Source organism: Rattus norvegicus, chromosome 2 (genome assembly GCF_021556685.1).
Source record: "Rattus norvegicus strain SHRSP/BbbUtx chromosome 2, alternate assembly SHRSP_T2T, whole genome shotgun sequence".
In the NCBI taxonomy this organism is placed as follows: domain Eukaryota; kingdom Metazoa; phylum Chordata; class Mammalia; order Rodentia; family Muridae; genus Rattus; species Rattus norvegicus.
The window spans coordinates 177,955,469-177,981,758 of NC_141535.1; the positions used below are offsets into that span (position 1 = coordinate 177,955,469).

The 26,290-nt window shown below is 42.1% G+C and overlaps 1 protein-coding gene across 2 annotated transcripts; it reads left to right on the forward strand.

Moving 5' to 3' along the window:
- The first annotated feature begins 1,333 nt into the window (after positions 1–1,333).
- LOC147996364 (peptidoglycan recognition protein 4) lies at positions 1,334–25,120 on the forward strand. Of its 2 annotated transcripts, none has more exons than XM_087641798.1 (9): positions 1,334–1,665; positions 2,660–2,753; positions 3,610–3,717; positions 4,325–4,523; positions 5,853–5,971; positions 8,021–8,173; positions 19,618–19,819; positions 22,726–22,844; positions 23,929–25,120. In XM_087641798.1, the coding sequence occupies exons 2-9, from the start codon at positions 2,678–2,680 to the stop codon at positions 24,105–24,107; spliced, it is 1,155 nt and encodes a 384-aa protein (XP_087497924.1). In that variant the 5' UTR covers positions 1,334–1,665; positions 2,660–2,677; the 3' UTR covers positions 24,108–25,120. The 2 variants fall into 2 exon arrangements, with proteins under 2 accessions (XP_087497924.1, XP_087497925.1); XM_087641799.1 differs by having other exon boundaries at positions 1,340–1,665; positions 19,621–19,819.
- Positions 25,121–26,290: the final 1,170 nt, after the last annotated feature.

Genomic DNA, 26,290 nt, shown 5'->3' on the forward strand with positions numbered 1-26,290 from the left:
ATGCACACGCGCGTGCGCATGAACATGCCACAGCATGCATTAGGAAGTCAGAGAACAACTATTGGGAATCAGTTCTCATCTCCCAACTTGTTGAGGTAGTATGGTATCTTTTGTTTATCCCATGGCTGCACTGCATACCCTTGGCTAGTTGGGCATTGAGACAGCTCTGTCTCCTATCTCACTGTTGCAGAGTGTGTCTCCATATCTAGCTGATTAACCTGGGTTCTCAAGTTGTCAGGCTGGCACAACCAGTTCTTTGAAATGCTGAGCCATTTCCTGGCCTCAGATTTTAAAACATTTTGCATTTAGAATTATTTTGTGCTTGTGAGAATTATTGAGTACTACATAGGGTTTTTTATGAGTTATTTTCTATATGCCTATTTTATTAGAATTTGAAAAAAACCCCAAATTTTAAAGTATCATTAAAAACCCATTGATGTTAATCTATTAAAAATAAAGTAATTATTTGTTTTATAAAACTGTTGTAAAATATGTCTTTAAGACAATGCTCACAAACTTCTTTACTGTACATCTTAGAGGAAGAATGCTGCCATTTTGTTTCTATTTCTACATTCAATGTATTTCTATATTCTGTTTATATTGAAGATGGGAAGAAAAATACATCCCAGATAAGTAATTTTTGAAGGAAGCAAAACACACACACTATATATATAGTATAATATATATTATATACTAATATATACTATATAATATATACTATATTATGTATATAATATTATATATATAATATATATATTATTCTTTTGTACTACACCAAAAAGGTAGAAGATGGTGGCATATTTCTATGTAGAGTGCTATTTCCTAGGGTCTCTAAAGGCTGCCCTATCTGCTGAAAGCTGAGAGACTGTATATTCCCTGTGAAGATGCTGGAATTGTACTATTATGTGAAACTTCCAGGACACCTGGTCAGGGATGACATAATTAGGCCCTGAGCCAGAAGTGGGTGAAGATTGTTTCATGGGTCATAGAGTGGGTATAGGAGGAGGAAAGGTGTTGTATACACAGGCTACAGGGTCAGAATTAGGCACAGTGAACTTCCTCCTGGGAACATAGCTTTCCACTTTCCTTCCATCCTGCCTGTGTTGGTGACTTTGGTAGGAAGGTGTTTGGAGTAGTAACTGGTAAATGACATAATTCAATGGCCTTAAGATTTGAGAGTAGATCGATATTGGCAAGAAGTTCACTGATGTCAGAAACACTCACCAGGGATTCAGGCTCAGGTCAGCAGGGCTTACTGAAAGCTGAGCTGAAGAAGGAGGTGAGGGAGGATGTGGCAATTGTGCCCTTTCCAAGGGAGGAGGAAGCCAAGCTTATTCACAGGGCGGGTCCCTGTGCTGTCAATTTGCCTGTTTTCACCTGAGTTCCTTTCGGTGCTCTGAAGTGCGTTGAATTCAAGGCTCAGACCTCTGCCCTCCATCCTTTTTCGCGCTCCTTCACATCTTCTTTTGAGGAAGTTGAAGCCCAAGTGCTCCATTCCTAGTGATAGGGTGACTTCTAGAGCAAGGGAGAGCAAGAGGAGACACCTACTAGAGGAGGTACAAGGCCTGGGAACCAAGGCAGAAGGCAGGAACTACCAGAAAGTTGAGTGGTGAGTGAGCTGACTGTCTTCTGACCTGCTGGGCTGGAACAGAACAGGGTCCCCAGGTAATTCTATTTTGTTTATTCTGTAAGAGAGCATGGTGGTGTGTATGTATATGTTAGTGTTCCCCCCCTCCATCTCTATCCTCCTCTCCTTCCCTCCCCACTCACTGTGTGTGTGTGTGTGTGTGTGTGTGTGTGTGTTTGTGTGTGTGTGCTCGCGTGTGGAAACATGGATGGGTGTCTTTGTCAACTGCTTTCCATCTTATTTTCTGAGACAGAACCTCTCAGTGAATGACTGAGCTCATGGATTTGGCCAGGCTGAATAGTGAATGCCAAGGATCTGACTGTCTCCACCTCCCAGCAGTGGAATTACTGACTTGCCCAGCCACATTCACACTCAGCTGGCTTTTTTTTTTTTTTTTTTTTAATTTTGAACTTCATCATTCTCACTTGGCAAACACTTTAGCAACTGAGCCATCCCCCAGTTTCAGCTGTTCCTGTTTGAGTGTGATCTTTAAAAACACTTTCTATCTCCAGAAGGAACTAGACTCTACTAAACCAGTTTTAAGATAGATCATGTGCCGTCTGCCTAAGATCCAGGTCTGGTCTCTCTCAACTCCTGAATCCCGCTTACCTTACCTGGTCTTATTCCTAGCTGGAAAAAGAATGTCTGCATTAGACCCTTCCATGGGAGTTTGGATTTCTTAGTTGGACCATTCTTAGATTTTTGTTCAGGTATATATAGAATTTGAGTGAGGATTATTTAAGACTTACTGTGCAAGTATCGACATAAACCGCGTGCACGCGCGCGCACACACACACACACACCACACAAACCACACACATACTCTTTAGGCACTGGTAAAAGAGAGTAGCTAGGAGTATGTACTAGGATGTTGTGCACCAGCTGTGTTCAGGGCACCCAAGAGGAGCCTTAGCCAGGTGCCAGCCCTCAGAAGGCCCACAGCAAGGCAGTAGATAGGCAGGGTTTTATACAGCCAGGAAACACGTCATTGGTAGCTGGCACAGTCATATTAATTGTCAGTGTCCTTCCTAGGGTTGATTATCATACTTCATGTGGGTGTCTTGGGACCACCTGAGGATGCTGTCCTGGCTTCTTGTCTTCCATACCTTGGTTCTTCCAGCATTGGGTAAGGTTTTCCCAACTCTGGACCAAATGCATGCTCTTCCCTGACTTTGTGGAGTCCTGGGGCCAACTCTTTGCCCTACCCCAAGGAATAGTTTTCAATAAGTGGTTAAATTCCTTAAATTAAATTAAATTCTTTAAGTTTTAAGTTCTTTATCAAGATTGAGAAAGTTTGCTTTCCTCTTAAATTTGAGGATTAAGTGAGGTAACACACATGACTGACCTAGCACTTGGCAGTAAGAAACAATCAATGGGAGCAATGATTATATCTGTATTAATGCTATGTAATGCCAGTTAGCATTTACACAAACTTATATTTGTGCTTGTCAACAAAACAAGGTTCCTTTGGAGCAATAATGTAAACCAGTGCCCAGTGACATCCCTCACAGTCCTTCAAGTAGGAGGATGGGTTTGATCAACACCCTAGCACTGAGCAGAAAGTGTCCTGATTCATGAAAGACCATTTTAACTAGTTCCTCTTATTGTATCAGATACACAAAATGTACACAGATGAGAACTTTTGTTTTTGGTTTTGAGGTGCCTGAATATATTTCTAAGTTATTTTTGCTAATTTTATGTTTATATATGTCTTACAATTGCTCAATATGCAGAATTCCCTACTTATAACATCCTGAGGGATTACCTGAAGACAACATTAAAGAAAACCACACAATTATCTGTTAAAGGAGGTTTCCTGGTCAACCCAGAGGCACTTCTTGGAGGACACTTGGGGATTTTGGGAGGGAGAAAGGTAGTGGAAAGAGCAACTATTTCTGGCTAGAACTCTGTTATTCCCACTATTATCAAAGGGTTTTGGAACTCTTTGAAGACAGATGAAAACAGGAACATTCTTTTTGCAGGTGTTTCCTCCTTGGAAAAACCACAAACTAATCAAGTGTCAAAAGGGCTGCAGCAACTGCTTGGCAACATCTCCCAGTTCTTTGAGAAAGACATACTGGGCCGTGATGGTGAGGATACTAAGGGATCTGCTGGGGTTTCTTATGTGGCCAGAAATGCATTGAAAGTTTGCACAGCCAACCAGGATAGGTTGAATAGCATTGAATTGTAGAGGGGCTCTGGCCAGAAGCTCATTTTTTTTACACTTTTGGAATTTAGGGGAATGTTATTAAAATGGGAGAAACACTTAAATAGGGTAGAGAGCCAGTCTCTGAGTTCAGCAGGTTAGAGAGTGAAGGGCAGATGAAGACCCTGCTGAGTGAGATCCCCCTAGGCAGAGGAAGAGGTGTAACCCCTTAAGGAGAGTAGCAGTCATAGAGGGAATTGTCAGTGAGTGCTAGAGGGCTGGGTGGGGACAAGTGGATGGCATGGGCATACTTTCTAATGAGGGTGCACTTCTGATGGGGATTCCTAAGACAGAAGAACAAAATATCCAGACTCCTTGGCCAGTTCAGGCATTGGTGGTGAGGGCCTACAAGGTGTACACCTGAGCAGGAAGGTATGGCCAGCCATTGATACCTCTCCTGGGGCATTTTCACCAGCGTAGGTCAGACAACATGTACAGCTCAGGTAGCAAAGGTAAGATGCACTAACTGACATGCTGTACTCTTCCCACAGATGCCTTCATCATGGTTTCTCGTAAGGGATGGGGGGCAGAAGCAACTGGCTGCAGCTCCAAGCTTGGCAGGCCAGTGGATGTCCTTGTTATACACCATGTCCCTGGATTAGAATGCCACAACCAGACTGTCTGTAGCCAGAAGCTTCGGGAATTGCAAGCTTATCACATCCGCAACCACTGGTGTGATGTGGCTTACAAGTACGTGGCCTGGCCAGTCATGTGCTCAGAGATGCCCTGTTAAGATTCTTGTAGTCTTTTCACCTGTTTTCCTTGCCTTCTTGGTTGTGGTTCTATAGGTTTTGTAATCAATACAGTATTCAAAGTCTTCATAATTTTCTGTGAGATTCCTGTCTCTGAGATGCAGAATGAAAAATCAAGACATAACTGCTCCTTTGAATGCCTTTGGAAAATCTTGGTTTACCTGACACATCACAGTTTACAGAATTCTTCCTTATACCTAAGTGCCTCCATCATCCACCAGTCTGACTAGGGCAGAGAGAGTCACCATTTCCACAAGGTAGGGAGATGGTTTGATTTCCTCAGTGTCACACAGAGGTATAGTCATCTCTTCTAAACTAGCTCAACCTGTCTCCATCCAAGGTATTCCTCACCACACTACAGGTAAGGGTTCTGATCTCATTGGGGCAATCATCCAACCTATGACCCTAACAGCCAGTCTCAGAGACTCTTATGTGACTTTGGCCACAGTCTGGAGCGTGGTAATGGCTTCTCTTACCAAGTGTCCACAGCATCTTTGCTTTCCTACACCATGCTTTCTCTAGGGCTTCTATGATTTAGGGGAGTTAATGATCCATGGAGGACAGGAGTTAGTGGTTAACCTCATCAGCCCAGGCCTTCTGAAGGCTGGTTCTAAAGTGTATATAAACATTTCTTCAGCAGGACATGATGGGTGTCATGGTCAGCAGCAGTCATAGTCAGTGCTGGGTGTCCTCTTTCAAGCTAGTTCAGGAGCATAGGCTATTGAATTTTTCTCTTTGGTCTTTTTTCTCCTTGCTCCATTTCTGTGGCTTATGGGATAACTTCTGAAACACATTGCCTGCCCCTATGTTGGTGTCTCACATGGTGTTTTTATGTAGGATGTTACCTGGGAGGGAGAAAACAAATGAGTAACCTGTGTGGAGATCATGTGGGCAGTATGCCTTCAGTGGGAGGTAGGAGAGCCAATTTTAAGGATGTATGGAATCCATGGAGACAAATATCGTGTGGCTAGATCAACTGTAGTTTCTGCAGATGAACAAGGTCCCCTCTTTTTTCTCAGTATTTAGGATGATTTATATGTAACTTGGTTATAGGAGGGGAGTATGAGATGTATGTGTGTGTGGTTCATTTTCAATGTTAAGGATGAGAATACATAACTTGGTTTTTCTATTGTCTCAGAGAAATCCATGCAGATACTTTTTGTGAAGTTGCTCTGAGCTCTTCTCCCTTCTCAGCCTAAGTAGGTGGTTTGCTCTCTCAGGAATGTATGTCAGTGCCAGCCAGTAACTTGTGTTTTCCTACCCACAGTTTCCTGGTTGGGGATGATGGCAAAGTATATGAAGGTGTTGGTTGGAATGTCCAAGGCTCTCACGACCAGGGCTACAACAACATCTCCTTAGGTGTTGCTTTCTTTGGCACCCAGGAAGGTAATGCCACCTCAGTTGACAGTCCTTCCAAGAGATCTCTGCTGCTCTGCCTTGATGCCCTGCTGCCTTCTCAGGCATCTCTGAAAAGCCAGTTTCTCCTGGCATGTTTTTCTCCCTTGGTTTCTAGAATACACAACATGGTGCTCTTCTTCCTTCTGTTCTGGCTTCCTTCTATGTTTCTGCCATGTTTCTCTTTTTTCCCATTAATTTATTCACATCCCAGTTGCAGTCCCTCCTTCTCCCAGCCCCTCCTTACATGACCCCTCTATCTCTCCCCTCCCATTCACCCCTGAGAAGGGGGAGGTCCCCCTGGCACCTCAAGTCACTGCAGGACTGGGTGTATTCTCTGTCACTGAGGCTGAGTTAGGGGAGTAGAATCCATAGGCAGGCAACAGAGTCAGGGATAGCCACTCCAGTTGTTGGGGATCCACACAAAGACCAAACTGCACCTCTGCTACATATGTTCTGCCACACTTCTTCCTTTAACGCCCAGGATTTGCTAGGTGAGCCTCTCCTACTCTTTCCACTGGGCTTTTATCTGCTAGATTCTTGCTCTGTTCTGCAGGTAGATCTGTGCTTTGTGTGTTATATCTCTGTGTTAGTGGCTATTGCACCTTCTCTTCAGGACTGACTGGTCTGTGGTTGTAGGCCAGATTACCCTCTGTCTGTTTCTAACTCCTAGATTTTTTATCCATTAAAAAAGAAAAAAACCCACCTTGATGCCTCTGTATTAGCTATTTTTCTCGTTGCTGTAACCAAATACTAAATGAAACCAACTTAAGGAAAGATAGAAGGGTCTATTTTAGCTCACAGTTTGAGGGGATAACTCATCACAATAGGGGAGATATCATATCAGAAGCTCAAAGTGGGTAGTGGAGTTGTAACCAAGGTTAGAAACAAGAGGATGACACGGGGGCTCGCCCTACTGTCTCCTTTGTTCAGTCCAGAACTCCACAGCATGGAGGTATCTAAAGGGCCGTCCTCCTCAGTGAACACATCCGGGAAAAATGCCCACAGGTTGTCTCCTAGATCTGCTCAAGTTGACAATTAATTGTATTAATTTTTTCATATATTTTGACCATGCTTTCACCTCCCCCTCCCAGATTTCCCCTTCTTGTTCTCTCTCTCTCTCTCTCTCTCTCTCTCTCTCTCTCTCTCTCTCTCTCTCACACACACACACACACACACACACACACACACACACATAGAGAACAGAAAAAAATCCAAGCAAAGCAAAATGAAACAAAAGCTCAAAGTGGGGTGTGACCCATGGAATTTATTTTGTGTTTTGTTCTGGGACAACCCAGCCTCTTAAGACAGTCTTTCATTTTTATTTCAAGTCCTTCATTTTCTTCCAAGTCTATTGATTACAACCTCTCACGCCCTGAATCCTAACATACAGCCCTAGCAGCATGTCTGTGAGTTTGTTAGCTGATTTCTGTAGTTTCTCATTTCCTACTTAGTACCCTTTGGGACAATCCAGGTAGATTCTATTATTCCTATTACTACAGTGTTCAACCCAAGTTTCAGAGAAGCAGATAATCCAGAGTGACACACCATGGGGAAGAGTCAGAACAAGCCTGTACTTTCCATTTCCAATAGGCGGGTGGTTCCCACAGAGTCCAAGATGCCTGTTCAATTTATAGATTTATTTGTTGGTTTGGGATTTGAAGCATGTACTTTTTAGATCCCATATTGTTCTTCATGAACAAGGGGGTTGCTAATAGTACCTGATTCATATTTTTGTGCTGAGACTAATAAGGGAAGCACTGGTGAGAACAGGTGGGGCTTGCTGAGCTTACTGAGCTTCCTTAAAGTTCTCTTGTAGATGGAGACTATAGACACGTGAAGTCTTGGCACATCTTTGGGGAGGGCTCCAACCTGAGCCACCCAGAGCCCAGCTATAGCAGGTCCTTGATGCTCACCTCTCTGACCTGTCCCCATAGTTTCCTCTAGCAGCTGTGTAGGTTTGTCAGAGCACTCTGGCTTCTTCCCACTGTTTCCTGACACTGTGCCAGACTGGAATACCTATAAATCATTCTCTTCCAGGCCATAGTCCCAGCCCTGTTGCTCTGTTGGCCATGGAGGCCCTGATTTCCCATGCTGTGAAGAAAGGCCACTTATCATCCAAGTATATCCAGCCACTTCTTGTGAAAAGTGAAGACTGCTTGGTCCCTCCACAGAAGGGGAAACAGAAGAAAGGTGAGACCTAGGAGTGACCCCTCAGGCTTTCTTACATCCCTCCCAGAAGCCATGTGGTCACCTAGCTTTCTGAAATACTGATGTTGTCAAGCCTTGAGAGGAACATCTCAGGTCACTTCTTTCTGCATTAGCTGTGGTGACAGCACCCCATCAGGATGACTGGTGTTATGTGAACAATTTTTCTGCAGTCATTCCACACTTGCTTCCTCAGCAAAAATTGGATCTAAGGAGCAAAGCACAAGAACCCTTGAATCATAGAGCTTCAGTGCACAGAGGAGTGAAAATAAGGTACAAATTATGGGTTATATGGTCAAAATTGTTAGGGAAGAAAATAGACATGGAAAAGGACTGGGCACATTACTGCCCAGTTCTTTTTCACAACTACACATTTTTTTTAACCTTTGACCCAATTGGTAAGATATAATTGCCCACTTAAACATACAAAGCCCGGTATCACACATCCCTTGAGAACATTAATAACAACCTGTAAATACACAGAGCGAGATCTTTTTTTTTTTTTCAGAGCGAGATCTTTACGTCAGCCTCCATTGTCCTGCCACAGCTTCTCTCTCTATCTCCTGTCTCTTCCTTTCCGTTCCAGTCTCCTCCTCTTCCTTCAAACTTCTCTCCCACCCATCCTTCCTTCTCCTCCAATGACAGGCCTCCTTCTATCCTGTACCCACCCCTCACCTGTACTTTACAAATTCAATGGGGAGAAGGTTCTGGTGAAGTCACCTGATTCCTGAGTACGTGACTAGGCAGCTGTCCTTGGGGCAGTGGAATTAGCATCAAAATACAGATAACTTCAGGGCAAACCACAACATTTCCCCCTTTTTGTCCAGTTCAAAAGCCTTTTCACTTATATATAAATTGAGTACAATTATTACCATCCTACAATTTATAAAGCATGTGATATACTCAACACCCAGTCCATCACTGTATCAGTTAAACAGAACATTTAGTTCTCCATTCCAGCTTAAGAAAGGCTTAAAATCTATATTATATCTTGGCTAGTTTGTATACTATCTGATAACTATCCAATAAAATATGCATATTCAGAGTTAAATAGCCTGATAGGCTAGGAGACTATAATCAGTCTTCAACCCCATCAGAAATCTGAGAATGACCAAATATCTATACACAAAGGAAACCTAACAGGGCTTCCAGAACTGAGAGGTTGTAGAGACAAATCTCTACTATCACAGTCCCCTGTTAGCAACATGTGGGTGCAAGTTTTCAGGTTTCTGGCCCAAAATCAACTGACAGACTCTTTTTTTTCGTATACTGTTTATTTTATTTATTTTGTTAACTAATGTGACATCAAACAGTAAATACATGCCAATAAGTCTGGTCCTTTTTCCCACATGTGTTCATTGTCCTGCATCATGTCTGAATTCTACCTAGAATTTTAGTCTTAAAACATTTAGGGTTTGCTGGCTGACATTTCTTCCCTATTTACAAGTTGTGCATTTTAAAACTGATTGAAAACCACTATTAAGAGATGAAATGCTTAAGTGGCACCAACGGAAATTGGGATTAGTTACTAAAAAGAGGCTGTTAGCTGTTTTTATTACAAACAGAATTCTTACAATATATTAGCTTATTTATGAGAAAAACAACAGACAACTTGAATTTCATAAGCATATTTAAAAATGATTACAGCAACACACTGATATCTTGGAGGCAAACTGTTTGCTTTAACATAGATAGCTCTTATACAAGCTTTTGAGTCAATGCTATAAAAACACTTGAATTGTTCCTGGCTATTTGTAATGCAAATTTTTATTCTATTTTATTTTTTTTTAACTTGAATATTTCTTATATACATTTCGAGTGTTATTCCCTTTCCCGGTTTCCGGGCCAACATCCCCCTAATCCCTCCCCCTCCCCTTCTTTATGGGTGTTCCCCTCCCCATCCTCCCCCCATTGCCGCCCTCCCCCCAACAATCACGTTCAGTCTTAGCAGGACCCAGGGCTTCCCCTTACACTGATGATCTTACTAGGATATTCAATGCTACCTATGAGGTCAGAGTCCAGGGTCAGTCCATATATAGTCTTTAGGTAGTGGCTTAGTCCCTGGAAGCTCTGGTTGCTTGGCATTGTTGTTCATATGGGGTCTCGAGCCCCTTCAAGCTCTTCCAGTTCTGACAGACTCTTGAAATGCAGATTTTGAAGGGCTGATCACCCTGTCTTGGCAGAGTTTATCAGTCAACTATTCTGCATAATTTGTCCTTTTCTGGACAGTATTAGTCTGCAGATGAAGCAGGCAGTTTTGTACAGTAGCTGCCTAGCCACAAAGTATTGCCTCACCTGGAGGTTGAGATGTTCAAATTCTTCGTTAAATCCACCAAAGGGGAACTGTTAGGAGCAGATATATCTCAACAAAAGATAAATAATTTTAAATATCTAATTTTGTGGATTTGTGATGTTTTTGAAAACCATCTACCTATATAAGACAATCTGTACTGTTGTCTTTATATCTTAATAATATCTTGAGAGTTCTCTCACAAAGTCAGTAATATGTTTGCTATTTGGTCCTTAACTCACATGTGTAATCGACTCAGAAGTTCTTAATGACACCATTAGAAGGACTGGCTCTAAACCTTGTACTTTTAAACTTTTAACAAATAAATTCTATATCAAAGCAAAGACAAGATTTTAGCTTAGTTAACAAATGAGATTATGACCGCATAACTCTAGCTAATTCCTCCCTGTTAAATTACAACTATTTCTAAATTCCTCATAAAAACAACTTTAGAATAACCACTTTCAGCCCCCCAAAAGTTCAGGGAATTGGGACGACGACTCCTCCATAACTTCTTCAAACTGTACATGGGCATTGAGATATCCTTGGGGGTAGGGGGGAGGAAGAATGAAGCAAATGCTGTAGCTGATGTGTCCTGACTGGACCCCCCTGAAAATCCTGGAGACCAGGAATCCAAGTAGGCACACTCTGTAAAATACAACTCTCAAGACAAAAGTTTAGAATCGAGATATCTTTTTTTTTTTTTTTTTTTTTTTTTTTTTGGTTCTTTTTTTCGGAGCTGGGGACCGAACCCAGGGCCTTGCGCTTCCTAGGTAAGCGCTCTACCACTGAGCTAAATCCCCAGCCCCTTGAGATATCTTTTTGTTTGATTCTCCTGAATAAATTTTTCAGGCGGTCTACCTTTATCAAATCTGATCAGTATGACTCTGTGAGGTTTCCAGAGCCTAATCACACTTTCTAAAAACACAAAGACAAAAATCTTTCTCCCAAAATACTGTGTTCCTTAGTCTGTAACCAGAAAAGCTTGTATCTTGAACTCTCTCCTAGAGTAATAATATAACCATAAAACTCAAAGTCACACCCATTATGAAGATTAAACAATTTTTTAAAAAGGAAGTGAGTTAAACAATGAGCCAGATAGGCTTTTGTACTCTATGATAGCAGGAAATGAACCCAAAATTCCCGTGGAGCCACGTTAAGAGAATTTGAGCTTCCTGTTGTGGTAAATATCAAAAGTAACCACAAACCCCCGCTAGCTGGCATCAACGAGCCATATGGCTTTTAGTGGGGTAATTCATAAAACAAACTAAACACCTTTTATCAATTCTTTTTTTTTTTTTTTTTTTATTAACTTGAGTATTTCTTATTTACATTTCCAGTGTTATTCCCTTTCCCGGTTTCCGGGCAAACATCCCCCTAATCCCTCCCTCTCTTCTTTATGGGTGTTCCCCTCCCCATCCTCCCCCCATTGCCGCACTCCCCCCAACAATCTAGTTCACTGGGGGTTCAGTCTTAGCAGGACCCAGGGCTTCCCCTTCCACTGGTGCTCTTACTAGGATATTCATTGCTACGTATGAGGTCAGAGTCCAGGGTCAGTCCATGTATAGTCTTTAGGTAGTGGCCCTGGAAGCTCTGGTTGCTTGGCATTGTTGTACATATGGGGTCTTGAGCCCCTTCAAGCTCTTCCAGTTCTTTCTCTGATTCCTTCAACAGGGGTCCTATTCTCAGTTCAGTGGTTTGCTGCTGGCATTCGCCTCTGTATTTGCTGTATTCTGGCTGTGTCTCTCAGGAGAGATCTACATCCGGCTCCTGTTGGCCTGCACTTCTTTGCTTCATCCATCTTGTCTAATTGGATGGCTGTATATGTATGGGCCACATGTGGGGCAGGCTCTGAATGGGTGTTCCTTCTGTGTCTGTTTTAATCTTTGCCTCTCTATTCCCTGCCAAGGCTATTCTTGTTCCCCTTTTAAAGAAGGAGTGAAGCATTCACATTTTGATCATCCGTCTTGAGTTTCATTTGTTCTAGGCATCTAGGGTAATTCAAGCATTTGGGCTAATAGCCACTTATCAATGAGTGCATACCATGTGTGTTTTTCTGTGATTGGGTTACCTCACTCAGGATGATATTTTCCAGTTCCAACCATTTGCCTACGAATTTCATAAAGTCATTGTTTTTGATAGCTGAGTAATATTCCATTGTGTAGATGTATCACATTTTCTGTATCCATTCCTCTGTTGAAGGGCATCTGGGTTCTTTCCAGCTTCTGGCTATTATAAATAAGGCTGCAATGAACATAGTGGAGCACGTGTCTTTTTTATATGTTGGGGCATTTTTTGGGTATATGCCCAAGAGAGGTATAGCTGGATCCTCAGGCAGTTCAATGTCCAATTTTCTGAGGAACCTCCAGACTGATTTCCAGAATGGTTGTACCAGTCTGCAATCCCACCAACAATGGAGGAGTGTTCCTCTTTCTCCACATCCTCGCCAGCATTTGCTGTCCCCTGAATTTTTGATCTTAGCCATTCTCACTGGTATGAGGTGAAATCTCAGGGTTGTTTTGATTTGCATTTCCCTTATGACTAAAGATGTTGAACATTTCTTTAGCTGTTTCTCAGCCATTCGGCATTCCTCAGCTGTGAATTCTTTGTTTAGCCCTGAACCCCATTTTTAATAGGGTTATTTTTCTCCCTGTGGTCTAACTTCTTGAGTTCTTTGTATATTTTGGATATAAGCCCTCATCTATCTGTTGTAGGATTGGTAAAGATCTTTTCCCAATCTGTTGGTTGCCATTTTGTCCTAACCAAAGTGTCCTTTGCCTTAGAGAAGCTTTGCAGTTTTATTAGATCCCATTTGTCGATTCTTGATCTTAGAGCATAAGCCATTGGTGTTTTGTTCAGGAAATTTTTTCCAGTGCCCATGTGTTCCAGATGCTTCCCTAGTTTTTCTTCTATCAGTTTGAGTGTGTCTGATGTGGAGGTCCTTGATCCACTTGGACTTAAGCTTTGTACAGGGTGATAAGCAGGGATCGATCTGCATTCTTCTACATGTTGCCCTCCAGTTGAACCAGCACCATTTGCTGAAAATGCTATCTTTTTTCCATTGGATGGTTTTGGCTCCTTTGTCAAAAATCGAGTGACCATAGGTGTGTGGGTTCATTTCTGGGTCTTCAATTCTATTCCATTGGTCTATCTGTCTGTCTCTGTACCAATACCATGCAGTTTTTATCACTATTGCTCTGTAATACTGCTTGAGTTCAGGGATAGTGATTTCCCCCTGAAGTCCTTTTATTGTTGAGGATAGTTTTAGCTATCCTGGGTTTTTTGTTATTCCAGATGAATTTGCAAATTGTTCTGTCTAACTCTTTGAAGAATTGGATTGGTATTTTGATGGGGATTGCATTGAATCTGTAGATCGCTTTTGGTAAAATGGCCATTTTTACTATATTAATCCTGCCAATCCATGAGCATGGGAGATCTTTCCATCTTCTGAGGTCTTCTTCAATTTCTTTCTTCAGAGTCTTGAAGTTCTTATTGTACAGATCTTTTACTTGCTTGGTTAAAGTCACACCGAGGTACTTTATATTATTTGGGTCTTTTATGAAGGGTGTCGTTTCCCTAATTTCTTTCTCGGCTTGTTTCTCTTTTATGTAGAGGAAGGCTACTGATTTATTTGAGTTAATTTTATACCCAGCCACTTTGCTGAAGTTGTTTATCAGCTTTAGTAGTTCTCTGGTGGAACTTTTGGGACCACTTAAATATACTATCATATCATCTGCAAATAGTGATATTTTGACTTCTTCTTTTCCGATCTGTATCCCCTTGACCTCCTTTTGTTGTCTGATTGCTCTGGCTAGAACTTCAAGAACTATATTGAATAAGTAGCGAGAGAGTGGGCAGCCTTGTCTAGTCCCTGATTTTAATGGGATTGCTTCAAGTTTCTGTCCATTTAGTTTAATGTTAGCAACTGGTTTGCTGTATATGGCTTTTACTATGTTTAGTTATGGGCCTTGAATTCCTATTCTTTCCAGGACTTTTATCATGAAGGGGTGTTGAATTTTGTCAAATGCTTTCTCAGCATCTAATGAAACAATCATGTGGTTTTGTTCTTTCAGTTTGTTTATATAATGGATCACGTTGATGGTTTTCCGTATATTAAACCATCCCTGCATGCCTGGGATGAAGCCTACTTGATCATGGTGGATGATTGTTTTGATGTGCTCTTGGATTCGGTTTGCCAGAATTTTATTGAGCATTTTTGCATCAATGTTCATAAGGGAAATTGGTCTGAAGTTCTCTTTCTTTGTTGGGTCTTTGTGTGGTTTAGGTATAAGTGTTATTGTGGCTTCATAGAAGGAATTCGGTAGTGCTCCATCTGTTTCAATTTTTTGGAATAGTTTGGAAAGTATTGGTATGAGGTCTTCTATGAAGGTCTGATAGAAATCTGCACTAAATCTGTCTGGACCTGGGCTCTTTTTGGTTGGGAGACCTTTAATGACTGCTTCTATTTTGTTAGGAGTTATGGGGTTGTTTAAATGCCTTATCTCTTCCTGATTTAACTTTGGTACCTGGTATCTGTCTAGGAAATTGCCCATTTACTGCAGAGTTTCAAGTTTTGTTGAATATAGGCTTTTATAGTAAGATCTGATGATTTTTTGAATTTCCTCTGATTCTGTAGTTATGTCTCCATTTTCATTTCTGATTTTGTTAATTTGGACACACTCTCTTTGTCCTCTCATTATTCTGGCTAAGGGTTTATCTATCTTGTTGATTTTCTCAAAGAACTAACTTTTGGTTCTGTTCATTCTTTCTATGGTCCTTTTTTTTTCTACTTGGTTGATTTCAGCTCTGAGTTTGATTATTTCCTGACTTCTACTCCTCCTGGGTGTATTTGCTTCTTTTTGTTCTAGAGCTGTCAAGTTGTGCTGTCAAGTTGCTGATATATGCTCTCTCCTGTTTCTTTCTGTAGGCACTCATTGCTATGAATTTTCCTCTTAGCACAGCTTTCATTGTGTCCCATTAGTTTGGGTATGTTGTACGTCATTTTCATTAAATTCTAAGAAGTCTTTAATTTCTTTCTTTATTTCTTCCTTGACCAGGTTATCATTGAGTAGGGCATTGTTCAACTTCCATGTATATGTGGGTGTTCTTCCCTTATTGTTATTGAAGACCAGCTTTAGCCAATGGTGGTCTGATAGGACACATGGGATTATTTCTACCTTTCTCTATCTGTTGAGGCCTGTTTTTTGACCAATTATATGGTCAATTTTGGAGAAAGTACCATGAGGAGCTGAGAAGAAGGTATATTCTTTTGCTTTAGGATAGAATGTTCTATAAATATCTGTTTATTCCATTTGGTTCATGACTTCTCTTAGTCTGTCTATGTCTCTGTTTTATTTCTGTTTCCACGATCTGTCCATTGATGAGAGTGGGCTGTTGAAATCTCCTACTATTATTTTGTGAGGTGCAATGTGTGTTTTGAGCTTTAGTAAGGTTTCTTTTATGTATGTAGGTGCCCTGGTATTTGGAGCATAGATATTTTTGATTGAGAATTCATCTTGGTGGATTTTTCCTTTGATGAATATGAAATGTCCTTCCTTATCTTTTTTGATGAGTTTTAGTTGAAAATTATTTTATTCAATATTAGAATGGCTACTCCACCTTGCTTCTTAAGACCCTTTGCTTGGAAAGTTGTTTTTAGCCTTTCACTCTGAGGTAGTGTGTGTCTTTGTCTCTGAGTTGTGTTTCCTGTAGGCAGCAGGATCCCAGGTCCTCATTGCATATCCAGTTTGTTAATCTATGTCTTTTTATTGGGGAGTTGAGGCCATTGATGTTGAGAGATATTAAGGAATAGTGATTATTGCTTCCTCTTATATTCATATTTGGATGTGAGATTATGTTTGTGTGCTTTTCTTCTTTGTTTTTTTGCCAAGAGGATTAAGTTTTTGCTTTCTCTAGGGTGTATCTTGCTTCCTTATGTTGGGCTTTACCATTTATTATCCTTTGTAGAGATGGATTTGTAGAAAGATATTGTGTAAATTTGGTTTTGTCATGGAATATCTTGGTTTCTCCATCTATGTTAATTGAGAGCTTTGCTGGATACACTATCCTGGGCTGGCATTTGTGTTCTCTTAGGGTCTGTATGACATCTGTCCAGGATCTTCTGGCTTTCATAGTCTCTGATGAGAAGTCTGGTGTGATTCTGATAGGTCTGCCTTTATATGTTACTTGACCTTTTCCCCCTTACTGCTTTTAATATTCTTTCTTTATTTTGTGCATTTGGTGTTTTGACCATTATGTGATGGGAGGATTTTCTTTTCTGGTCCAATCTATTTGGAGTTCTGTGGGCTCCATGTATGTTTATGGGTATTTCTTTCTTTAGGTCAGGGAAGTTTTCTTCTATGATTTTGTTGAAGATATTTACTGGTCCTTTGAGCTGGGAGTCTTCACTCTCTTCTATACCTATTATCCTTAGGTTTGATCTTCTCACTGAGTCCTGGATTTCCTGTATGTTTTGGACCAGTTGCTTTTTCTGTTTTACATTATCTTTGATAGTTGTGTCGTTGATTTCTATGGAATCTTCTGCTCCTGAGATTCTCTCTTCTATCTCTTGTATTCTGTTGGTGATGCTTGTATCTAAGGCTCCTTGTCTCTTCCTTTGGTTTTCTATATCCAGGGTTGTTTCCCTGTGTTCTTTGTTGATTGCTTCTATTTCCATTTTTAATTCCTTCACCTGTTTGATTGTGTTTTCCTGGAATTCTTTTAAGGATTTTTGTGATTCCTTTCTATAGGCTTCTACTTGTTTATTTATGTTTTCCTGCATTTCTCTAAGGGACTTCTTCATGTCTTTCTTGAAGTCCTCCAGCATTATGGTCAAATATGATTTTAATTGTAGATCTTGCTTTTCTGGTGTGTTTGGATATTCAGTCTTTGCTTTGGTGGGAGACTTGGGTTCCGATGATGCCATGTAGTCTTGGTTTCTGTTGCTTGTGTTCCTGTGCTTGCCTCTTGCTATCAGATAATCTCTGGTGTTACTTTGTTCTGCTATTTCTGACAGTGGCTAGACTGTCCTATAGGCCTGTGTGTCAGGAGTGCTGTAGACCTGTTTTTCTGTTTTCTTTCAGCCAGTTATGGGAATAGAGTGTTCTGTTTTCAGGCGTGTAGTTTTTCCTGTCTACAGGTCTTCAGCTGGTCCTGTGGCCTGTGTCCTGAGTTCACCAGGCAGGTTGCTTGTAGCAGAATAGTTGGTCTTACCAGTGGTCCCGAGGCTCAAGTTTGCTTGTGTGGTGTTGCTTATGAGCTGTCTGTGAGGGCAGCAGACAGGAGGGCCTGCGCTGCCTTTTCTGGGAACCCCCGTGCACAGGGGTCCCAGATGGTGTTAGGTGTTTTCCTCTGTAGTCAGAAATGTGGGCAGAGTGTAGTCTCTTCTGGGTTCCTAGGTGTGTCTGCCTCTCTGAAGGTTTACCTCTCCCTCCCATGGGATTTGGGTGCAGAGAACTCTTCATCCGATCCCTTCAGGTTCTGGTGGTATCTGGAGCACCAGGGACCTGCAGCTCCAGTGCCCCTATCTTCTGGTTCCCAGAGGCCGTATACAATTTCCTCTTGGGCCAGGGATGTGGGCAGGGGTGGGCAGTATTGGTGGTCTCTTCCGCTCTGCAGTCTCAGGTTTACCCACCTGTCCGGGCAGTGAACTCTCTCTCCCTCGGGGTTTGTGAGCCGTGAGCTAGCTGCAGGTGGGGATCAGCGAGGTTGGGAATCCAGCTAAAAACCGGAAATGTCCGGTCCCAGAGGAATTTTGCCTCTGTGTGTTCTGAGGCCACCAGTCAGGTCACTTGGAGCAGAGAAGTTGGTCTTTCCTGCGGTCCCGCAGCTCAAGTTTGCTCGTGGGTGTTGCTTTTTGAGCTCTCCGTGAGGGCGGCAACTAGGAGGGCCTGTGCTGCCTTTACAACTTCACATTTATAAATACAGACAATAACAGAAACTTGACATTGTCACTCTGACATTAAAGGAGGAACTAAAAGAATTCAGACAAGTTAGATGTTGTTTTAGGTGAACAAGCAGTGACTACACTAAAAGCAATGAGTTATTAGATTCATTTGTTTTATTGTTTATGTGTGAGTGTTTTGCTTACACACATATATTGTGTACTATGTATGAACCTGATGCCCATGGAAGCCAGAGGATGGCATTAGATCCCCTGGAACTGGAATTACAGATAATTGTGAGCTGTCATGTGAACACTAGAAGTCAAACGCAGGCCCTCTGCAAGAGCTACAAGTGCTCTTGGTCACTGAACTATCCTTCCAGCCCAAAGCCAAACAAAACTTCCTTCTTTGTCCCCTTCCTTCCTTCCTTCCTTCCTTCCTTCCTTCCTTCCTTCCTTCCTTTCTTCCTTCCTTCCTTCCTTCCTTCCCTCCACCCTCCGTCCCTCCCTTCCTTCCTCCCTCCCTCCCTCACCTTTATTTTCTCTCTCCCTCCCACCTTCTCTTTCTTTCTTTCTCCCTCCCTCCCCCTCTCTCTGAACCAATGAGTGTTTGGGGGTTAATTACAGGATCATGGGCGGGGGGTTACTTATGAAAGAGCCCATCACCAAAAGCCCACCCCAGTCTGGGTGGCCACTCTCAAATGTGGAGCTTATTGCACAATTTGCAGGTAGTTCAACAAGTTGGAGAATGTCTCAGCTAGTCTTAAAGTCTCAGCATTCCTCACCACACACACACACAAACACAAACACACACACACACACACACACATACACACACACACACACCCACACACACCCACACCACGGAACAGGAGAGGCCTAGACAGGGTTTTCCTGAAGCTATTGGCCTTTTCTTGGGCTTAATAACATTTGAAGAAACTTGTCCTCATTGTCATGAGCCCTGAATCAGTTTGACCACTTCTTTGAGACTGCTGTCATCTCTCCATATTTAATATTGCTTTGTACAAGCAGACTCTTATTGGTTTTAAATGTCTATCAAACAGGTTTCCATAATAAAGCTTCTGTGTTTGCTGCTTGGATCAGTATATTCCATAGTACCACAGTCAGGATTGGGAAGAGGTTTGAGGGTAGTTGGCAACTCTCAACAACCAGAGGGTTACAGCATGTCATGTGGTAGGCATGGGGTGGTAAAATGAATCCTCTATGTTTTGTTGCTTTTGTTGTTTTACCCTGCAGCAGCTTGTCCCCACATAGTTCCACGGTCTGCCTGGGGGGCAAGAGAGTCCCACTGCTTCAAGATGACTCTGCCTGCAAAGTATGCCATCATCCTTCACACTGCTGGAAGAACATGCAGTCAGCCTGATGAGTGCCGCCTGCTGATCCAAGATCTCCAGTCCTTCTTCATGGACAGGCTAAACGCATGTGACATTGGGTATAAGTAAGTATTCCCAAAGCAGGGTCTTTTTTCCTTCAATGGGAAAATAGAAATCTCTCAATAGGAGGGAAAAGCAGATTATTTTTTAATAGATTACTGACCATATGAGAGATCTATATGTACTTATACATTGGCTTCTTACCCAATCCAGGATGTTCTTATTTAGGAGACAGATAAGGGGTAGTCATAGCCCCAAGCATATCCTTAAAATATGCACCTGTTAAAGGCAGTTTATGGACATTATAGTTACTAAGGCTTCTGAAGAAATATTTAGAGGAAGGTACAGCGTGCAAGATAGTGGAACCTGTAGAGGAGACTAACCAAGTCCAATGCCTCTCATTACACTGTGACTCAGGTGATGCCCTCTGCTTGGATTGCTCCTTCTGGTATTATTGTGGCATATCTAAGACTAAGAACACTCAGAGGGAGAGTCTTTCTACTCAGAGAGACTGGATAAATCTTTGATAATTTCATAGCACCAAGGTCTTTGATTTCATAACGAAGAATGTGTTACCTAGTCCTTATCCTCTCTCTGTGTCTGTCTGTCTCTTCTACCACTTCCCTTTTCTCCTTCTACCCTGTTTCTTTCCTTACTCTCTTCATTTTCACATAATATAATCTAAATGAATATCAAAAATTTAAGATTGGGTTTTATTGGTTAAGAACACTTACATCAGGGGCTGGAGAAATGGCTCTATAGTTAAGAGCACTGACTGCTATCCCAGAGGTCCTGAGCTCAATTCCCAGCAACCACATGGTAGCTTACCACCATCTGTAATGGGATCAGATGCACTCTTTTGGTGTGTCTGAAGACAGCTATAGTGTACTCATATACATAAAATAAATCTTTTAAAAGTGTTGTTAGTTACTTACACTAAAAGACAGTAACTTGAGACTGGTCCACATAGAAAACAAAAATGTTTCACTAAACAGTCAAAAACACTGGAGTATGTACCCAGAGCTTGCAGCTAAGACACAAGAACAGCTCAGCTCAATTCCCATTACAAACAAACTAAACTTGAAGCCTAAGGACAAGCCACTGATAACTCATATGGTGTGTTTATATGTGTTAATAGAAAGAGCCGCTACTCTGGGGACATTCATGGATTAGCTTCTGGAGATGTATTTAGTCTTGACTATTCCCACCAGGCACTTGTGTGCAATGTGCCTGCCTCAGTTGCATTTGATATATTCTTCTAAGATGACTGATCTTCTTTAGTGAAGCTCTTTAAATATGGGAGGAAATATCACCACTAATTGTGTATCAGGACTTATCAAATGATTAGTAAGTCTGCAATGGAGATGTGAATATTAAATACAACTTTAGAAATCTTTTTTCAACTGAGGATGAAGTTACCTACTCAGGCTCTAGTTACTGTTTTCTCAGCTCCTGATTTATATTGTGTGTCCTATTGATATTCTTGAAAGGGTCTGAACTCAGGAAACACTCTCATACATCACAGCATGAGGGTGTACTTTGGAACAGGAATAACAGGTGGCTCCTACCCTCCTGGCATTCAGACTTCAGTGAGTGAGAAAAACAACTTACAACACTAGTCTCAATAAGGTGAATTAAGTGCTGTTATGAAGGACATATGAGGGATGAGCAGGAAGGCAGGAAGAGCACTGAAGGACTCATTTCTCAGAGGAGAAACTCACTAGCTGGGAACCCAGGAGGGAGTGGGAACAAATCAGAGGAGGAAGCAGCAAGAGTGCTTCAAATATAGGTGAAGGCCTGAATTCTAGGGTAAGACTAGGATTTTTGAGGATCCGAGAGACTGATTATGATCACATAAATGCCAACATTGGGTGTTGGTGAGAGTTGAGGCTGGGAAGCAAAGAGCAATGTTCTGAAGATGGTGTATTTTAACTGGGAGTTTAGATTCTGCACAAAGGACTAAGAGCAAGATTTTACATGATTTGTATTTGAGAAAGGCACCTTGTACGAAGCTTTGGAAACAGAATGGTGAGGGTAATGAGAGTTTAAGATTTGTGGTAATCCAGACAAGGCAAGATGTTTATAGAGCTAAGAGGGTACAGATGTCACAGGGAGAAGTGGGGGCATTTAAGAGCTCATGAAAGTGAGTGGTTAGTGACTATGGCATAAAACTATGCCAGAAAGGTGGCTGGGAGACACTGGTGACAAGTCTTGGCTGGCAAGTAGATGAAGTGAGTGGGCTAAGGCCTGAGTTTGGGGCCAGTGGATGGTGATTTTTCTCTCCAATGCTACCCCAGAAAAGGTGGGAAGTGACTCCAAATGTGAGTTGTGCACTTTCATGGATGGTGAAGAAGCTGAGGAAATAGATAGGTTAGTTCTGCGCCAGTATGTAGAGTAAGAAAGAAGAGGGGCAGGGGAGCACCCCAAGGAACACAAACATGAGGAGGTTGAGATACCGAGATGGATCTGCCAGAGGGTGAGTGGACCATTATGCAGTGGACTTTAAGGGAAGACGATGACTGGAGAAGGAAGAGGGGTTGGCAGGGAAATGATGGTTAGATATTTGGGAAATTAGGGAGTCAGTTGGTAAGTCATTTATATTCTTTTTTTTTTTTTTGGTTCTTTTTTTTCGGAGCTGGGGACCGAACCCAGGGCCTTGCGCTTCCTAGGCAAGCGCTCTACCACTGAGCTAAATCCCCAACCCCAGACATTTATATTCTAACAGCAACTACTGTGGCAATTTACTTCTGAAGAGATCAGCAAATGTTTTAATTCTGGGTTCTTCTAGAGCCCCATTTCTCCAGATGTTTTCACTAGCATACAACTCACAATGACTCTCTCTTACTGGTTCTTAACTTGGTGCTTAGTTGAGTAAAAAAATAAAAAAGAGTGAACTGATGAAGGAAGGTAAATGTCAGTCCCAGAGTATCTCTCTTTCATGTTAATCTCTATCTCTCTTCTGCTTCTCCAGCTTCCTTGTGGGCCAGGATGGTGGTGTTTATGAAGGCGTGGGCTGGAATAACCAAGGCTCTAAAACTGATGGGTACAATGACATTGCTTTGAGTATCGCCTTCATGGGTATCTTCACAGGTAAGGGAAGCTTTGGGTAGTTGTGATCCTTGTGCCACTTTTGAGGAAAGTGTCCGATTTGGACAGAAAAGACATCAGGCTCAGACATTGTTTAAAGCATCATATGCTGAAGCTTTATATTTACATTTATCTAAGATGAGTGTGGTTGAAAGTGACCTTCAGATCCAAGAGGGTAGGTACTCTATAGTCACTTTTTTCACACACAGACAAATCTTTAATCTCCCCTCCTCTCTTTGTCCTTCCCCCTCTTTTTATTATTCTCTATCTCATCCACTCTCCCTCTCTCTCTTCCTCCTCCTCATCTCCCCTCCCCCCCTTTCTGCTACAATGAATGGGTGAAGCAAAGGACAATGTTATTGTGAATAATTTCAGTTCCCCTTTGTAACCTATCCTATTTTTGTTCTCATGGTAACAATGCAAGATCACTTAGTCTTATACACCAAGGCAGGGATTTGCCTTGACTGCACTGAAAGTATTTATTTACTCAGAGCTTCTGACTAGAGCTACATTATTGTTTTGAGACTCTGGAGAGGTAAGGTACTGTTATTGCATACATTTCTGGTTGGTTGGAAGATGAACCCTAGATAAAGGCTAAGGGCCAGTGCAGAGAGGCTCTATTGGGAAAGTCTGTAAATCTTCCTACTCATGACATTCTGGGTGAGATAACTCATTGTCACAGATCTGTACTTTGAAGTTTGGTTGGTCAGGTCGTTGCCTTCTCCCAACTTGACAATGAAAGTGTCCTTTCTTCTCCCACTTTTGTCAATCAAATAAATCTCTAGGCATTGCCAAATGGTCCTTAGGGTACTAAAATATTCCCAATGGAGAACTATCAGGACAAATTTTCACTGTAGGAAAACATTTAGAGTTTTTCAGAACTGTATATTTCCAGAAATTTAGAGTCAGAAAGACTTTGGGATTGAGACATGTAAAATCTTGATCTGCTGTTCTGTCTATATATAGAGTGCCTGCCAAAAATCACATATGCTATTTTAGTGGTAGACTGGATGGGTTTTGGAACATATTCTGTCCTGCTTTGGCCACCCTGGGATTTTATAATCAGTGGTTTGGCTGTGTTTTGCAGGTTCCTCACCCAATGCAGCTGCACTGCAGGCAGCCCAGGACTTGATCCAGTGTGCTGTGGTCAAGGGGTACCTGACTCCCAACTACCTGCTAATGGGCCACAGTGATGTGTCCAATACTCTGTCCCCTGGGCAGGCATTGTACAACATTATCAAGACGTGGCCCCATTTCAAGCACTGAGGGAAGTGTTTAGCCCTATTTGAGGATGTTCCTGCTGCTGTGTGTCTGTCTTTACCTCTCACCTTGGATTAGTATCTCTGTCCTCTCATTTAAAAAACTTTACCTTGTTCATTTCCCCAGTTTGGATGACCTTGTCTTCTCTTGGTGACTTCTACCAGTGTCCCCCAAGTTTTACATTTATAGTCCCTTGAGTCTGAGTCAAGCCTCTTCTCTCCTGGGTACTTGTCTGCTCAGCCAGGTGAGGTAATGGGTTGGTTCTTGTCATACCTCCTTCCTTAGTTGTCTGCCCCTCTGCCTGGTATCTATGGTTTGTTTGATAGTTTCCAGTGCTCATCCATGGCCCAGGGAGAGTGCCCTCCCCTCCTCTGCTTATACATCCACTTGTGCATATGTGAATGCTCCCTTGGAAACATGTAAGTTTTCTTCTGGATTGTGAGTTTTTCCAGGACAGCAGCAGAATTTTCTTTACCACTAGGTAGCCTGTGTCAACTCTCAACCTGTGTTTAAATGTTAGTAGATATTATAGATGTTTGTTGAAGAAATGGAGGAACAAGTTAAAGACCCCAGACCTTTCCCAAAAGTTTGCTATCACCCCTCTGTGGAAACCTTGCTGTCCAGTGTCCCATCCTGCTGTTATTCTCAGCATTGCTACTTCTTGGTCAGAGGTCCACAGATGACTTTGATGACTTGTCCATAACAGATGCCATGTCTCTGAAGTCCTGTGCCATTGTATCCATAGAGCAACCTGAGTGCCAGGACCATATGCTCCTCCAATAGGAAGGCAGACGCCAACACTTGCTGCCTAGTACTATGGCCTGTCTTTGCCTGATGGCTTCTGCTGGCTCTGAAACCCTCCCTACTTTCATCATTTGTTGTAAGCACATGGAGCCTTATTTTTGTCCATGGTGCTCTGAAAAATGGAAGGGTAAGAGGAAAGACAAATAAAAGGAATATATGTAGAGATTGTCTTGTTAAAGTTTTGATAAAATAAAGTTTTACCTTGTTTTATATGAGTTTGTTGCTCTTATTTTAGTAAAAAGAAATATTAAGAACTGTCTTTCTTGAGTACCCATGGCTCCAGTTGTATATGGCTTGTTGGGCACCAATGGGAGGAGAAGCTCTTAGTCCTGCCAAGGCTGGATGCCCCCAGGGTAGGGGAATTCAGGGTGGGGAGGGAGGAAGGGATAGGGGGTTTATGGATGGGAAACTGGGAAGGGGATAACATTTGAAATGTAAATAACATAATATTCAATAAAAAAAAAAACAGAAAAAAGAACACTCTTTCTATCCCCCAACCATCCTGTTATTATTATTTTTTCTTTTCCTGGGAACTGAACCTAAAGCCTCATACAAGCTACACACTAAACTACATTCCTTGGCTTAAAGCTCTCACACTTTAGAGCAAAAGATTTTTGCCTTTTAAAGCACTCAGTGTCCTTCATCTTCTTGTGTTTTGTTATCTGATCATCTGTGTAAAGAGTGGAGAGGTTCTCTCTGTTCCACAGTGGCAGAGAAGCATGGACAAGTTGGGAGTTTCTTCTTGTTTCTTTCAATAGGATGACCTGGATGCAGGCCAGAGCCTCCCAGATACTCTTTCTCCAAGGGGTCCTGCAAACCACAGATCCTCCACGATGGCTATTGAGGACATGTTCGTGTATTTCAATTTCTCCTCTGATCTCTTGAAGGAGGTGAGTAACGCAAAGAATATACTGAGCTTCTGCATATTCATAGAGCTGTCTAGGCTCCCTTAGTGCATATGAAGTGATGCTGTTCTTGGAGCAGCAAGAGGCAAGACTCCCATTGTTTCCCACCTTTCAGTGACTAGAGCTAGTCTTCTTTCCTCTCCTCTACACAGTCTCCATTTCTCTACATCCTTCCCTGATCTACACAAGAAGTAATTATAGGACTAAATGATTTTATGCTATTTAACAATCATTCCTGGCCCAGACCTGAAGGGACCCGGTCAACAGCTCCCTGCACCCAAATCCCATGGGAGGGAGAGCTAAATATTCAGAGGGGCAGACATGCCTGGGAAGCCAGAAGAGACTACACTCTGCCCACATTTCTGACTCCAGAGGAAAACACCTAACACCTAACACCATCTGGGACCCTGGTGCACGGGGGCCCCAGGAAAAGGCAGCACAGGCCCTCCTGGTTGCTGCCCTCATGGAGAGCTCAAAAGC

What these genes read in the sequence shown, in the direction of transcription:
- LOC147996364 (XM_087641798.1), top strand. Translation starts at nt 2,678, where the DNA reads ATGTGGGTGTCTTGGGACCACCTGAGGATGCTGTCCTGGCTTCTTGTC. An exon ending in CTTGGTTCTTCCAGCATTGG is followed by an intron (nt 2,754 to 3,609) that starts GTAAGGTTTTCC and finishes TTCTTTTTGCAG; the next exon opens with GTGTTTCCTCCTTGGAAAAA. An exon ending in GAAGGGGAAACAGAAGAAAG is followed by an intron (nt 8,174 to 19,617) that starts GTGAGACCTAGG and finishes TTTACCCTGCAG; the next exon opens with CAGCTTGTCCCCACATAGTT.